General features: G+C 43.5%; 1 protein-coding gene across 5 annotated transcripts in view; it reads right to left on the bottom strand.

The window, feature by feature from the left end:
- ANKH (ANKH inorganic pyrophosphate transport regulator) overlaps positions 1-14,993 on the bottom strand; it is a 164,693-nt gene that overhangs the window by 125,496 nt on the left and 24,204 nt on the right. The window contains exon 1 of one of the 5 annotated variants that reach the window (XM_050937493.1): positions 670-771. The exons of the other annotated variants lie outside the window; for them this stretch is intronic. Within the exon in view, the coding sequence (XP_050793450.1) occupies positions 670-714 (45 nt within the window). The 5' untranslated portion in view covers positions 715-771. Of the gene's footprint in view, positions 1-669; positions 772-14,993 lie in introns of those variants that run through there. 5 annotated transcript variants of the gene reach the window in all.

Genomic DNA, 14,993 nt, shown 5'->3' on the forward strand with positions numbered 1-14,993 from the left:
CCAATTACTTTTGGCAGGACTTTCAGGCCACACATTTATCTGGCAAATCTAGTTTTCTGTTTATGAATTATTCATACATAGCCTTAAGTTTGCTGAATTATTTTGAAATACAAATCAATACAAATGTTTATGCAAACATTTATTCCATGGATGATAAACTATTCACTCTGACCACTGTTCTAAATACTCATGACAAATAATTTGTGAGTTAGGTGACCAGTCATACAGCCCGTGCTACAGTTTCTGTTCCCTTGGAGGACATCAAGACAATACTAAGGCTGCATTAGTTTCAAAATGATCATACCAACATTTCGCAAGTGAATTTCACACGTGCACATTTGATCAGGACTTTTCTTGAACGTTCTCATGAACAAAATTTCTTGAACAAATATTCAAAGGGAATGATTAAAAAGGACAACAAAGCAAATGTGTAGGGTTTTGTTTTTTTTTTGTCACAGAGCAATGCCCTTTGTTAACTCCGACCTTACAAGACTGCATTACTCAGTAATCGGATATCAATTAAAATCTTCGGGTAGATCCTTGCTACTTACGTTGACGCTTACTTTATTATGGAAAGTAAAATAGTGTTGCTCATTTCTAGAGAGACTGCATGTGAAAAAAGGAAACAAGGTAGCAATGTAATCTCAGGGCCTGACTGTGTCCTTCTGCCTGCAATTTTGGCAGCCCCACCTTCCGCACCTCTTCAGGGAGCATCTAGAATGCTGGCTCTCGTTGGTTGCTGACTGCAAAGTGGATCAAGTACAGTAGCAGGAAAAAACAGAGCCTCTCAGCACTTCAAACTGGGATTGGCCAAGTAGGGAGATTGTAGAGCCACAGCCCCGCCTCACACACACTTGCTAGCTGGAGGCTGGTGCTGGGGGAACACATGCTGCATTACAGATAGGTCTGCTGACCATTTCTAATCTCATTCTCACCAGCATTCTTATCTCTGCAGGAAATGCAACGCATGTCTTCACTGCTGTTTGTACTGTACAGCTCTGTGTCCCACTTCTCCCCTTTCAAACACAGACTCAGACTCTAAGGCCAGAAGGGACTATTATGGTTACTTAGTCTGACTTCCTGCACATGGCAGGCCAAAGAACCACACTCACCCACTCCTGTAACAGACCCTTAGCCTCTGGCTGAGTTACTGAAGTCCTTAAACCATGATTTAAAGACCAAGTTACAGAGAATTCACCATTTACTCTAGTTTAACCCTGCAAATAACCAGGCTCCATTCTGCAGAGGAAGGCAAAAAATCCCCAAACCACCAGGATCTGACGCAGGGGAAAATTCTTTCTTGACCCCAGATATGGCAGTCACTTGGTCATTTTTGGCAAGAACCAACATCCAGACACCTGGGAAAGAAGCCCGCCCCACCTAGCATCCCATCACTAGCCACTGGGGATATCTGCTGTTAGCCGTCACAGATCAGCTACATGCCATTACAGGCAGTCTCGTCATACCATCCCCTGCATAAACTTATCAAGCTCAGTCTTGAAATCAGTTAGGTTTTTTTGTCCCCACTACTCCCCTTGGAAAGCTGTTCCAGAATTTCATTCTTCTGATGGTTAGAAACCTGCAGCTTCCTGCAACTCCCACTGGCCAGGCACGGCAAACCACAGCCACACAAACCTAAACAGTCTGGCGGCCCACCAGCAGCTTACCCTGATGGGCCGTGTGCGGCCCACAGCCCACAGGTTGCCCACCACTGATTTAAAGCCTAAACTTGCTGATGGCCAGTTTCTTTCCATTTGTTCTTGTGTCCACATTGGTGCTTAACTTCAATAACCCCTCTCCCTCCCTAGTATCTATCCCTCTGATGTATTTATAGAGAGCAATCATATCTCCCCTTAGCTAAACAAGCCAAGCTCCTTGAGTCTCCTCTCATAAGATGATTTTCCCTTCCTCAGCTCATCCTAGTAGCCCTTCTCTGCACCTGTTCCAGCTTGAATTCATCTTTCTTAAACATGGGAGCCAGAACTGCACACAGTATTCCAGATGAGGTCTCACCAGTGCCTTGTATAATTGTACTAAAACATGCCTATCTTTAGGGGAAATACATCACCTGATACACCTTAGCATTGCATTAACCTTTTTCATGGCCATCCTGTGATCAACCAGTAAGTCCAGGTCTCTCTCTTCCTCGTCGCTTCCAACTGATAAATCCCCATTTTACAGCAAAAATTCTTGTTGTTAGTCCCTAAGCGCATGTCCTTGCAGTCTGCACTATTAAATTTCATCCCATTTCTATTACTCCAGTTTTCAAGGTCATCCACATCTTGTATGATATTTTGTTCCTGCTCCATATTGGCAATACCTCTCAACTTTGTGTCAGCCTCACATTTTATTAGCACACTTCTGTCAAGGTCATTAATAAAATAATAAAAGAAAAAGTTAAATAAAACTGGTCCCAAGACTGATTCCTGAGGAACTCCACTAAAGCCTCCCTCCAGCTTGACTGTTTACTTTTCAGGATGTTCCACTGCAGTCTCCCCTTTAGCCAGTTCCTTAGTCACCTTTCAATTCTCATATTAATCCCCATCTTCTCCAATTTAACTAACAATTTTCATGTGGAATTGCATCAAATGCCTTACTGAAATTTAGCTAGATTAGATCTACTGCATTTCCTTTATCAAAATAAATAAATCTATCAGTAATCTTCTCAAAGAAACAGATCAGATTAGTCTGGCATAATCTATCTTTTGTAAAACCATTTTGTATTTTATCCCAGTTACCATTTATCTCTGTCCTTGACTACCTTTTCTTTCAAAATTTGTCCCAAGACCTTGCATACAACTGAGGTCAAACTAAATGGCCTGTAGTTTCCTGGATCATGTTCCCCTTCGCCCTTCCTTAAAAATATATTAACAATTCTCTAGACATGGGGTATGACCCCGAGTTCACAGATTCATTAAAAATCCCTGCCATTGGGCTTGCAATTCCATGTGCCAGTTCCTTTAATCTTCTTGGATGGAGATTATCCAGGCCCTCTGATCTGGTCCTATTAAGCTGTTTGAGTTTGACTTCCATCACACGTGATAATTTTTACTTCCATATCCTCAATTCCACTAGTCACCCTGCCACTATCCCAATGTCCTCATTACCCTTCTTAAAAAAGAGGGAAAATATCTGTTTAGGTGTTGGGCCATGCCTAGATTATCTTGAATCTCCACCCCATCTTCAGCCCTTAGCAGTCCCACTTCTTTCCTTATTTATTTTGCTATAGAACCTTTTACTGTTGGTTTTAATTTCCTTTGCATGGCTGCTGATTACAAGCCTCAACACAGCCAATAGGACTTGTCTACATCATTTAGAAAATTCCTCCATTACAAACTTCTCCCACTGTTGCATGTAGTGTAGTTGTAGCTTTGTCAGTCCCAGGATAAGCTTAATAGCTCTGTTTGGCTCAAAAGCTTGTTTTTCTCAGAGACAGAAGTTGGTCCAATAAAAGATATTACCTCACTCACCTTGTCTTTCTAAATCTCTCCCATGACATGCAGTTCTTTACCCCTGTATTCCAGGAACTTCCATTACTTTACTACCACATTTTAACCAGCTATTAGTAGTGAAAAACAACAACATACAGTCTTATAGTGGAATATTAAAGCAAAGCATTAAAAATCCTAGTAAAAGTGTTCTCAGGCTGAGGGAGTTTTAATTTTGTTGATCTATTTGCTAAACTACTGAATCGTACTTGAATACCTATTGAATACCTGTGCTTCTTTGAGAACATAAGAAAACTGCTTCTCTGTGTCCTGAATAAGTATCAGTCCTGATCAAGTTTCAGAGCAGCAACCGTATTAGTCTGTATAGTCTTGGATGAGGCAAGTGAATATATTGGAATTGAACTGTTTTGCTTTGAGTGGTACTGTACATTTGTGTATATACACACACACAGCGATGTTTCTTGTCACACTTTTTTTCTAGTTATCCAAACCTTTTTTCCTAAAGATAATGCAGTGCCTGATCCAATTTGCTCTCTACAGCCATTGTACAACCTATCTTTATAACCATTCTTGAAACTGTTTTGGACTGCATTAAAACTTCCCACATCCCCAGCAAAGAATACAGAAACATGCTGCAATTTTTATAGTTTTGAAACTGTGGAACAGTTCTAATAGGCCTTACTCCCTTCACTTGTCTGGTTGTTTTGAAATGATGTATATTTGTTGCTCTTTATTATATATGTGTAGTATGTAGACGATTTTAGGGTACATCATGATACTGAAAAATGGGCAAGAAGCAAAGGCAAAAATCTCTTAAAGTGTAGTTAATTCTTAGGCTAAAATTCTCAAACTGTTACTATAATACACAATTTTGCTGCCATAACTGTGAACACATACCCTTCAGCTTTAACTTCTTAAGAGGTTCTGCAGGGTTCCTTGAGGAAGTGCTGAATCTTTGCGCCATAAGATTCAATGTCTCCTTTCCAAGTTTGATATTTTTACCTCAGACTTTCTATGTAGAAGTAGATAAAGGAGTTGGGATGAAAATATATGCCCTCTTTTTCTGAAAGGCCTTCCTTCTATCTTTCACAATGTTATCTGCAACTTTCCTATTGATGCTACTGGATTTCTCCAGCGGGTCTCACTCCTTGGACTCCAGTAACAAGATAGTTATCCTTTTCAACATCTCCTGCTCTTGCTCTTTTCAGTGATACTGTTAAGTGGGCTCTGTGTCTGCGGAGCGGTGGTTTCCTGTCACTGCACTAAACTACTGTATATGGTCATGATTTAGGTCCATTTCTTTCCGTTTTGGGGCGTTTGTTTTTTGTTGGCCTCAGATATTAAAGATAGCTGAAAGTTTAGAGTGGTAGGAGAGCCAAAGTGGAATGCAGCTACAATCTGTGCTAAGTATGTGACATACTCCTGCTTCCCATTATATTTTAAATGAGATGTGGGTCTCTATATTCACTTCTGAGACCATCATTTACAAACTACTTTCAGCTTCCTGATAAAAATAATTTCTGATTAGTGGGTAATTTCATACTAATATATATTTACATTTGGGCAAAGGTTGAAACCTTTTCCATTATAACAGGCAACATACACCTTTTATAGAAGGTAATCTTTAGTCTGATTAGCTAATAGGGATACTGCAAACCCATAACAGTTGCTACCAGCCAACAATAAATGTAAAATTGTTTAACATGATACAGGTTTTAAAGAAATAACTCACATTTCCACATACTAGAATCATGTCACACACAAATCATTATCTACCGCAGAAAGTAGATCACCATCCCTGAAGGAAGAAAAGCATTCAGGCCATGTCTACATCTAAAATTTTGCAGCGCTGGTTGTTACAGCTGTATTAGTACAGCTGTATAGGGCCAGCGCTGCAGAGTGGCCACACTTACAGCAACCAGCGCTGCAAGTGGTGTTAGATGTGGCCACACTGCAGCGCTGTTGGGCGGCTTCAAGGGGTTTTGGGGAAGGCGAGAGCAAACCGGGAAAGGAGACCAGCTTCGCCGCGGTTTGCTCTCGCGTTCCGCGAACCACCCTGCAAACCGCAGGGAAGGAGACCTGCTTGCTCGGGGGTTCGGCGAACGCGAGAGCAAACCGGGGAAGGAGACCAGCTTCGCCGCGGTTTGCTCTCGCGTTCCGCGAACCACCCTGCAAACCGCAGGGAAGGAGACCTGCTTGCTCGGGGGTTCGGCGAACGCGAGAGCAAACCGGGGAAGGAGACCAGCTTCGCTGCGGTTTGCTCTCGCGTTCCGCGAACCACCGTGCAAACCGCAGGGAAGGAGACCTGCTTGTTCGGGGAACGCGAGAGCAAACCGGGGAAGGAGACCAGCTTCGCCGCGGTTTGCTCTCGCGTTCCGCGAACCACCGTGCAAACCGCAGGGAAGGAGACCTGCTTGTTCGGGGAACGCGAGAGCAAACCGCGGCGAAGCTGGTCTCCTTCCCCGGTTTGCTCTCGCGTTCGCCGAACCCCCGAGCAAGCAGGTCTCCTTCCCTGCGGTTTGCAGGGTGGTTCGCGGAACGCGAGAGCAAACCGCGGCGAAGCTGGTCTCCTTCCCCGGTTTGCTCTCGCCTTCCCGGAACCACCCAGCAAACCTCAGGGAAGGAGACCTGCTTGCTCGGGGTTCGGGGAACGCGAGAGCAAGCCGGGGAAGGAGACCAGCTTGATTACCAGAGGCTTCCTCAGGTATGCTGGGATACCTGCTTATTCCACGGAGGTCAAGAAAAGCGCTGGTAAGTGACTATACTTGATTACCAGCGCTGGATCACCAGCGCTGGATCCTCTACACCCGAGACAAAACGGGAGTACGGCCAGCGCTGCAAACAGGGAGTTGCAGCGCTGGTGGTGCCCTGCAGATGTGTACACCTCCTAAGTTGCAGCGCTGTAACTCCCTCACCAGCGCTGCAACTTTCTGATGTAGACAAGCCCTCAGTATAACAACCACAAATCTGCAACCATTTACCCATGTTGGCTGCAGTAGCACTGTATCGTCCGATAACAGAAAACAACCAGCAGAGCTTAAAGGGGGACTCCCACCCTGCAGAAAGGTTCCAGAACGCACTGGATTGAAGATATAAACTTGAAACAAACAGATCTGACATTTTATTTTTAAAAGAACAGACTCTGCTTTGATAAAACATTATAAAGGTCAACAATCCTCATGCTTCATGGGGGCATGAGCTGACTGCAGCTGGAGTCAGAAATTTTTCCCACGGCATAGCTAAGGGCACTATGGGGGGTTCTGCTTTCCTCTGAAGCACTCAGCACTGGCAATGACTGGACGCAAAAAATACTTGGCAACTAGACAGTCTTTGCAAATGCTAACTAATCACAACTCATCTTTAGGGACGGGTCCATTTCTTTGTTGCTGGCACGGTACACACATTACAAAGAAACAGGTTTTAAAAAAGCAGTTGAGGATCAGAATAGCAAGAGAACATACCTATTCCTCGACACATGGGCAGCAGGGTGGGTGAGTGGCAGAGAAATTTTGTACCAGCTCTGCACCACTGAAGCATCTCCATTCCACTGTGTGATCCTCCCAAGGCTTGTTAAACTGACATTAAGAACAGATTATGCCAGGAGTTCAAAGTGGGTACACTGTACCTGTGGATCTGGCCTTCTGTCCCCTTCCCCTTGAAGTGGAGTAATTACGTTGTGAGTGACAAAGTACTCAGGGCCGGCTTTAGGAAGTGCGGGGCCCAATTCGAACATTTTCGGTGGGGCCTTGGCAGGGATGACTTAAAAAGTGGGAAAAAAAGCCTTTCATTTCTTTCATGTGTTATTTACTTTCCATAACTATATAAATAATAAAATTATATATTATATACATTGCATCATATATGCTGTTGATTGGTTATTAATGACTGCCATTTCACATGTGTGGGTCCCAGCTGCTCCCTGCCCCCCTCAGTGAGGCAGGTATGCAGGGTTACTGCCCTGGGAACTGCAGGGCACAAGTGGACATGGGGCTGGCTGGAGGCAGGGCAGGGGCTGACTGGAGGTAGGGTCTGGCTGCAGGCAGGGCAAGGGGTGTGGGGCTGGTTGGAGATAGGGGATGTGTGGGGCGGGCTGGCTTCAGGCAGGGCCGCAGGGGGATGCAGCAGGGGTTGGCAGGGCTGGAGACAGAGGAGTGTGAGACTGGCTGGCTTCAGGCACGGGGGTGCAGCAGGGGTTGGCTGGAGACAGGGCAGGGTGTACAGGGCTGGTGCAGGCAGCAGTGTGTGTGGGGCTGGCTGGCTTTGGATAGGGCCACAGGGGTATGTGGCAGGAACTGACTAGAGACATGGCAGGGGGTTTGACAGGGACTGGCTGTGGGCACAGGGTGCAGAGCTGGCTGCAGGCAGGGGGAGCAGGGCTGATGTGGGCAGGGCAGGGGGTGCAGCAGAGGCAGCTGGAGCCCCAGCCCTTTAAATAGTCCCCAAGCTCCCTGCTATCCCAGGGCTTTGGGGGCTACTTAAAGGACCCGGGGCTCCCCAGCTTCTACCCCACCCTGGACCTTTTAGATAGCTGCAGGAGCCCTGCGGAATGCATGGGGGTGGCGGGGCTCTGGCTGCTATTTGAAGGACCGGGGTGGCAGAGGCAGCTGGAGCCCTGGCCCTTTAAATAGCCCCCGGAGCCTCTCACTACCCCAGGGCTCTGGAGGCTATTTAAAGGCCCGGAGCTCCAGTCAGGAGAGTGGGGCCACGGGGCTTGCCGCGCTCTGGCCGGGGCTCCAGCCAGGAGAGCGGGGCTTGCCGCGCTCTGGCTGGGGCTCCAGCCAGGAGAGCAGGGCCGCGGGGCTTGCCGTACTCCCGTCTGCGCTTCGCTCAAGGGAGTGGGACCACCCGGAAGACCTCGGAGCAGATCACAGCCAGGGACCCGGGGTAAGTTTAAAAAAAAGAAAAAGTGTCTAAGGCGCGGGGCCCTCTTAGGCGCGAGGCCCGATTCCTGGGAATTGGGCGAATCGGCCTAAAGCCGGCCCTGAAAGTACTAATCAGACAAATATTTGAAACGACAGAAGGGAATAGTGAAACTGGCTTGTTAGGTAAAATTATCTTTTGTAAAAATTCCCAACCCCATCCCGCAAACTTGTTCCAGCCATACAAAAATTCTAAGATTCTGAGCCATGCAATGCAGTCGCCAGTGTTTTGTTGTTTGCTTTTCTTCTAGGGTGTCTTGTTTTATTCATACTGTAAAATCTAAAATAAAAAGTTTCTTGCTTCATTTGAGCAACAAGAAGATTGACATTCTGTGTGTTTGCATTTATACATACATTAAAAGTTTTAAGGGAATTACTTTAAAAAAAATCCAACTACTGGATGTATTGAGTCTGACAAGATGAGGTTTTTTTGTTTTTGTTTTTTTTAAACAAACAGTACTGAATTATCCGTACTTGACTGTTCAGAAGTGCCTGATAGCATGACTAGGAAGTACAAGGGTGATAAGACATACAGACTGAGATTTTTCCAAGTAGCACTGGCAAACTGGGCATCTGCCTCCCACTGATTTTTAAATAGGATTTGGGTGCCTAGGTCTCTTAGGTTCCTTTGATGCTGTAATGTTTTACTCACACATACTGTGTCAGGGATTTTCAACCCATTAAGAAGATCTCAAGCTTTACAGATAGCAGGAGAACAGAAAAGTGAAAGGAGAAAATGGGAAGATATTTCACGTTCAAGACTGTCCTCAGTCAGGATCAGTGGCAATTCTAAAGCAAATGCTGACTCCCTGTTTTGATACACCATTAGCACAAAGAGCAAAAATGCACAGATAAGCTACTGTGGGACTAGTGATAAAAGGGCATGGTCAAATCCTCCCTCAGTATTTTCTTTTACACTGTATTGTTAGTAACACTCCCTTAGAAACGTGAAAGCAAGTTGTCCTTCCTTATTAAATCTGTTCTTATTTTATTCAACAACCCCACAGCTGCCATCCTCAACCCTCCCCCCGTCACATGCCCCCAACACTCTCTGTTTGAGCATAAAGTGAACAGAGCTTTATTTGTTTACCAGAGCCAGCATCAGCAGTAATGTCAGCACAGCATAAGCAATGAGCTTGCCTCTAACTCTGGGTGACAGGACAACTCACGTTTCTGGGAATTGGGCTTAGTTAACTGCTGCTTCTCTATACAAGCACAAATGTTGGTTTTCTGTAGTTCCCACATAAGCAAGAGCTATTTAAAAATAAACATACAGGTGACAATATTTTAAAGGTGTTTTCAAAACTCAAAATTCCCTGCCAGCGTACAGCGACTTTTCAAACTTTGTGCCTACACCATTTGATAGTGTCTCTTAAGATTAAACTGAGCCAGCAAATGCTGGAAGAGATCTTCAGCTTTCCTTATATCTGCGCACAAATGCTCAAGTTCCAACTGTAATACAGCTGAGGAGTTTCATTTCAGTAATACTTTCCATACTAAGCCTTGCTTGTGCTCATGCACGCTCTTTCTCCCCTCCGCCCTTTCCCCAGTACACTCCAGGATTCCAATTTTCTCTCTATTCCCTCAAAAGTCACATATCGTAACCTCTGCCCTGGAAAGGGGGACTGGATGTGGTTCCCTTAGCAAATTCTTCAGTCAGCTTGAGCTGCCTGGGTGGAGGGAAAGGGGCAGGCATAGCATACAAGGTATTTTCTCATTCAAGAGTACAAACCTATTGGCATTGCTCTGGAGATGCACCAGCCTTGGTTGATCCAAGAACTTGGAACCTGAACTCAGAGACCACTGCACAACTTATCCACTTTACAAGCTGTTATCACACTTAGCTCAACTGATTTAATTTTAACACTTCCTCATAGCTGAATGTTCCAAACGTCTTTCCATTATACTAGTTACTTTTTTTTGGACTACCTCATTATTTGCTAATGTGGGAGAGGTTAGTGCAGGAGATGGCGTGTTAGGAGTTGTGTGGTCTGTTTCTGTCTCTCACACTGACTGGCTGCGTGACACTCGACAACTCACTCAAGCTCTATATTTACTCACTTGTAATCGGGGTGTAATACTTGAATGGCTCACAGTGGTAGTATGAAGCTTAATTGTTAGCAGAGCGCTCTGGGTGCCTTGAGTGAATAGTGCTATACAAGAGCAGATTATTATAAAGACAGATGTATTCGTTCTGAAGAAGCCCTTTGTCATCTTATGGGACCTTGGTTGTATAGCAGGCTGAACATTTCACCTGGACTGTCATCTTTCCCTTAGCATATTTAACACTTTGCCCAGCCACCAGCAACATTTTCAGGTGGATGGCTACAAATGGCAAGAAATTTCATGATTTTCTCTGAGTTCAATGATTCACTAGCACACACTACCTGGAAATCATAAAAATAACCCAGGTTTCATTTAGTCTTATATTAATAATTCATAATTTTAGCCATAATTAGCTATTCTAATTCTCTACCGGGGGGGGAGGAGTTCTGGGCCTAATCACAGTTTGGATATCAGCCCCACAACTCAAGGGTGTGAGGCCCAGACCAAAATCCCAAATTAATCAAAGGCTTTGACCACTCTTTTTTATTGTTAGTACACTGTCCCCTGGATGTTATTAAGTGATAGACAAACACTGGCTAGATCCATGTTTAATTTGGGCAGGCACTGTGTGTGTGTGTGTAATTCTACTAATGCAGTTCACCCTTGCCCTGAAACATGCCTGCTAGTGCAGTTACTGCCTTGAGTATATCATTTCAATTGAGCTAAATTATATGGTATTTTTGAGATTGACAAGGATGAGACCAGCAAACTCATTTGGAAATGTAAACATTTCCAAGGTGTGTACCAAAGCTTCGAGAGGTAAAAATCTGACATACTAACTCACTGTGCTTACTAGACCCTCCGGGATAAACTTCTGAAATGAATCCTACATTCAACATTTACTTCACGGACTCTGAAACAGTTTTCACTTTCTGTTTATGGACAACTACAGATGACTTTGATCTGCCTCCCCCAGCTCTCTTAACTAGATAACTTTTGAAACTGTAGAAGAATACACTGCTACAGAACAGCTTTACAAATCAGAAAGATTTCATTCAGGTTAGATACTTGGCACCCTGCTTCAACATCTTTATCTCATATTTTACAGGTATGGTCAGCTATTGGGATGGGAGAGAGAAATAGTAAGATGATCAGGCATTGTGAAGAATGTAGGGTATGCTGTTCTCATCTCTGATCCAAGAACTGGCTTTCAGACTTAGCGAGAGAGTAATCACTCTGACCTTCATTTGCAATATCTCAGAAAAACAAATCAAGACAGCAGGCACTTACCATGTGCCATCAGGCAGCAGAGCTGTGGAAGAAACCCTTGATTGCTTCCATTACCCAGAATCCAGGTGAATGAGAATTCCAGACAAGCAACTAGGGTGGAGATCTGAGGCAGCCATAGGTTACTGGCAGGGACACAGTACTTTGTGTTGATGTTTTGTCAACTCTCCGCCAATGTCTGCTAGTAAAAACATAACGCATCTCAATTGAATGGTCCATAACCATCAGATATGAAAGGAGAAAAAAAGATGTTGGCACTGCTAGCTTCCTGGAAGTGTGAGTGCTTCCTCAACTGGAGGAGGAAGAGGGGCAACTGTGTCCTTAGTCTCAATACTTAACTCAAGCACATGCTTAAAATCCACTGACTGCAAACAGAATTTAAAATTAAACATTGGGGAAGCTGCATATGTGATATATTTTGATTTTAATAAGACTTCTGACACAGTCCCACATCAAAATTTCATAATAAAACTAGTATCAGAAGGGTGGCCGTGTTAGTCTGGATCTGTAATAAAACTAGGGAAATATGGTCTAAATGAAATTACTATAAGGTCAGAACACAACTTTCTGAAAGAGTGTACTCAGAGTAGTTATCGAAGTCTCACTGTCAAACTGGGATGATATATCTAGTGTGATCCTGCAGGGGTCTGTCTTGGGTGCGATACTATACAATATTTTCATTAATGACATGGATAAGGAGTGGAGAGTACGTTTATAAACATCTGTAGACAACACCAGCCTAGGAGGAGATGCAAGCATTTTGGAGGGTGGGATTAGAATTCAAAATGACTTTGATAAATTAAAGAATTGGTCTGAAATCAACAAGATGAAATTCAATAAAAGACAAGTGAAATATTTTGCACTTAGGAAGGAAAAAAAATCAAATGCACAAATACAAAATGGGGAATAACTAGTTAGATGGTTTTACTTCAGAAAAGGATCAGGGGCTACAGTGGATCACAAACTGAATGAGAGTCAATAATATGATTTTGTTGCAAAAAAGGGTGAATATCATTCTAGGGTGTATTAACAGGAGTGTCATGTGTCAGACACAGGAGAAAATTATCCTGCTCTACTCGGCACTGGTGAGACCTCAGATGGAGTACCAATTCTGGGCACCACACTTTAGGAAAAAAGTGGACAAAGTGGAGACAGTCCAGAGACCAACAAAAATGATAAAATGTTTCAGGAATGATTTTAAAAAACCTGTGCATGTGTAGTTTTGAGAAGAGAAGACAGGCAAGGGTTGGGATTGATATGCTGAGGGCTGTTAAAAAGAGTTACAGTGATCAATTGTTCTCCATGTCCACTGAAGGTACGTCAAAAAGTAACGGGCTTAATCTGCAGCAAGAGAGATTCAGGTAAGAACATAAGACAAAACTTCCTAACTATAACAGTAGTTAAGCTCCGGAATAGGCTTCCAAGGGAAGCTGTAGAATCTGTAGGAACCAGTTGGACAAACACCTGTCAGGGATGGTCTAGGTTTACTTGGCCCTGCTTCAGCACAAGGGGCTTTGACTAGACGACCTCTCAAGATCCCTTACAGCCCTGCATGTCTCTGATTCTAGGTGTTTAAAGGCTTTGCTGAATCAGGGCTTCAGAGCCTCCTAAATAGGGCCATTCCTTGCAAAAGAAGGGTACAGCAATATTGCAGCTGGGAGCATGCTTCCCAGCACGAGTACACATACGTGAAGCAGCTTTAGTTGAGCTAGCACTAAAAATAGCAATGTAGCTGGGGTAGCATGGGTGGCAGCATGAGCTAGTCGCTGCGTATGCACCTGCCCAGAGCCCCTTGGTATGTACTTGGACATAGCTAGCCTAAGTTGACATCCGTGCTACCCATGGCTACACTGCTATTTGTTAGTATGCTAATTTGACCAGAGCTAATGTGTGTCTGTCTACTCCTGCTGCGGAACATGCTCCTAGCTGCAGTGGAGACATAAGCTCAGTGCACCCTTAATGTTGGAGCCATGAATTATTTATTGCTCGATTGATGCTGTCTGCCCACAAACACCCATGAAACGTGATGGCAGGTGCCTTTGGAGGGGAAATGTGGGACAAATTAAGATTAAAGAATACTTAGGAGAAAAGGGCAGATAGTTGTTGTATCGTTAGGGAAAGGCAGTAGAAATGAAGGACGGTCTGTGCTTAAACATCTAGGAGCTGTCCAGTGCCAGAAAAAGCTACAGCAGTCCAAAAAAATACTTCATATTAGATAGCATAACAATCAAAGCTCCATAGCCAAGACAAAACTAAGTGATGCAACACTGTCAATTTTAAGTATTAAACAAACAAAGTACAAGATTAGTTATATTAAGATTTAAACATATGGGTTCAACTTGGCAGCCTGTAGAGGAAGTCAATAACAGTAGTTATTGTTGCGCTGTATCAATCTACTCCCAGCCAGGGATTTTATAAAAGAAAAAGTTTGAATTGTGTGGCATTTCCTATTTTTATATGTGGTTTATCTCTTCCGCAGAGGTAGGATTTATTTCATCCACAAATAAACCACAAAACAAAGGGAAACTAACAGAAGAGTAAAGGATTATTTAATCTCATTATCTAGCAAAAAAATAAAAAAAGACATTCAGAGAAGATTAATGTTACAGGATAGACACACTGTTCTTTATCAAGAACAAATGAGTTACTGATGGTGGAGGAAGGGTTCTTGAAACAAACTCCCATAGGCCCACAACAGAGCAGCTCATTGCAAAACAGTTACTAATCTCTTCTAGAAATCATACCAAGCCCTCTCCCCCTCACTCCAGAGTTCTGTCAACCAGTGTTTATGGTCTCTAATTCTATAGGTTTACTGCAGCAGAAATCCAAACATTCCCCACTCTCTCTGCAATCACTATTGCTCCTTTAAATAATTTCTCTTCATTTTTTAAATGTCTTACTGCAGCACACACTACTCTGAATTATTGAATGCAGATTTCTTCTGGAAATGTTTATGTTATATATAGCACATAAAAATCTCCTTTAAACTGCAGCTGTTAACATTATTTGCACTTGAAAAAGGTCACAGATGAATGAGTGATGACTTCCCCCATCCCCTTCGATTTCTACAGTTCAATGCAAATTATTTTTTATTGCCTGTTGGATTAGTATTACTTTAATATTCCTTTTGGTACTGGCCACATTGAGCTGGATTTCTTGCTCACTTCAAATGATTTTACACTGGCATTGCTCTATTGCTTACTTCTGATTTACACCACCAAAAGTGAGAGGAGACTCTGGTCAATTATTTAGAAATATATTGATGATAAATTGATGGGTATGCAGCTCTCTT

Source organism: Gopherus flavomarginatus, chromosome 2 (assembly GCF_025201925.1).
Source record: "Gopherus flavomarginatus isolate rGopFla2 chromosome 2, rGopFla2.mat.asm, whole genome shotgun sequence".
NCBI classification, from domain to species: domain Eukaryota; kingdom Metazoa; phylum Chordata; order Testudines; family Testudinidae; genus Gopherus; species Gopherus flavomarginatus.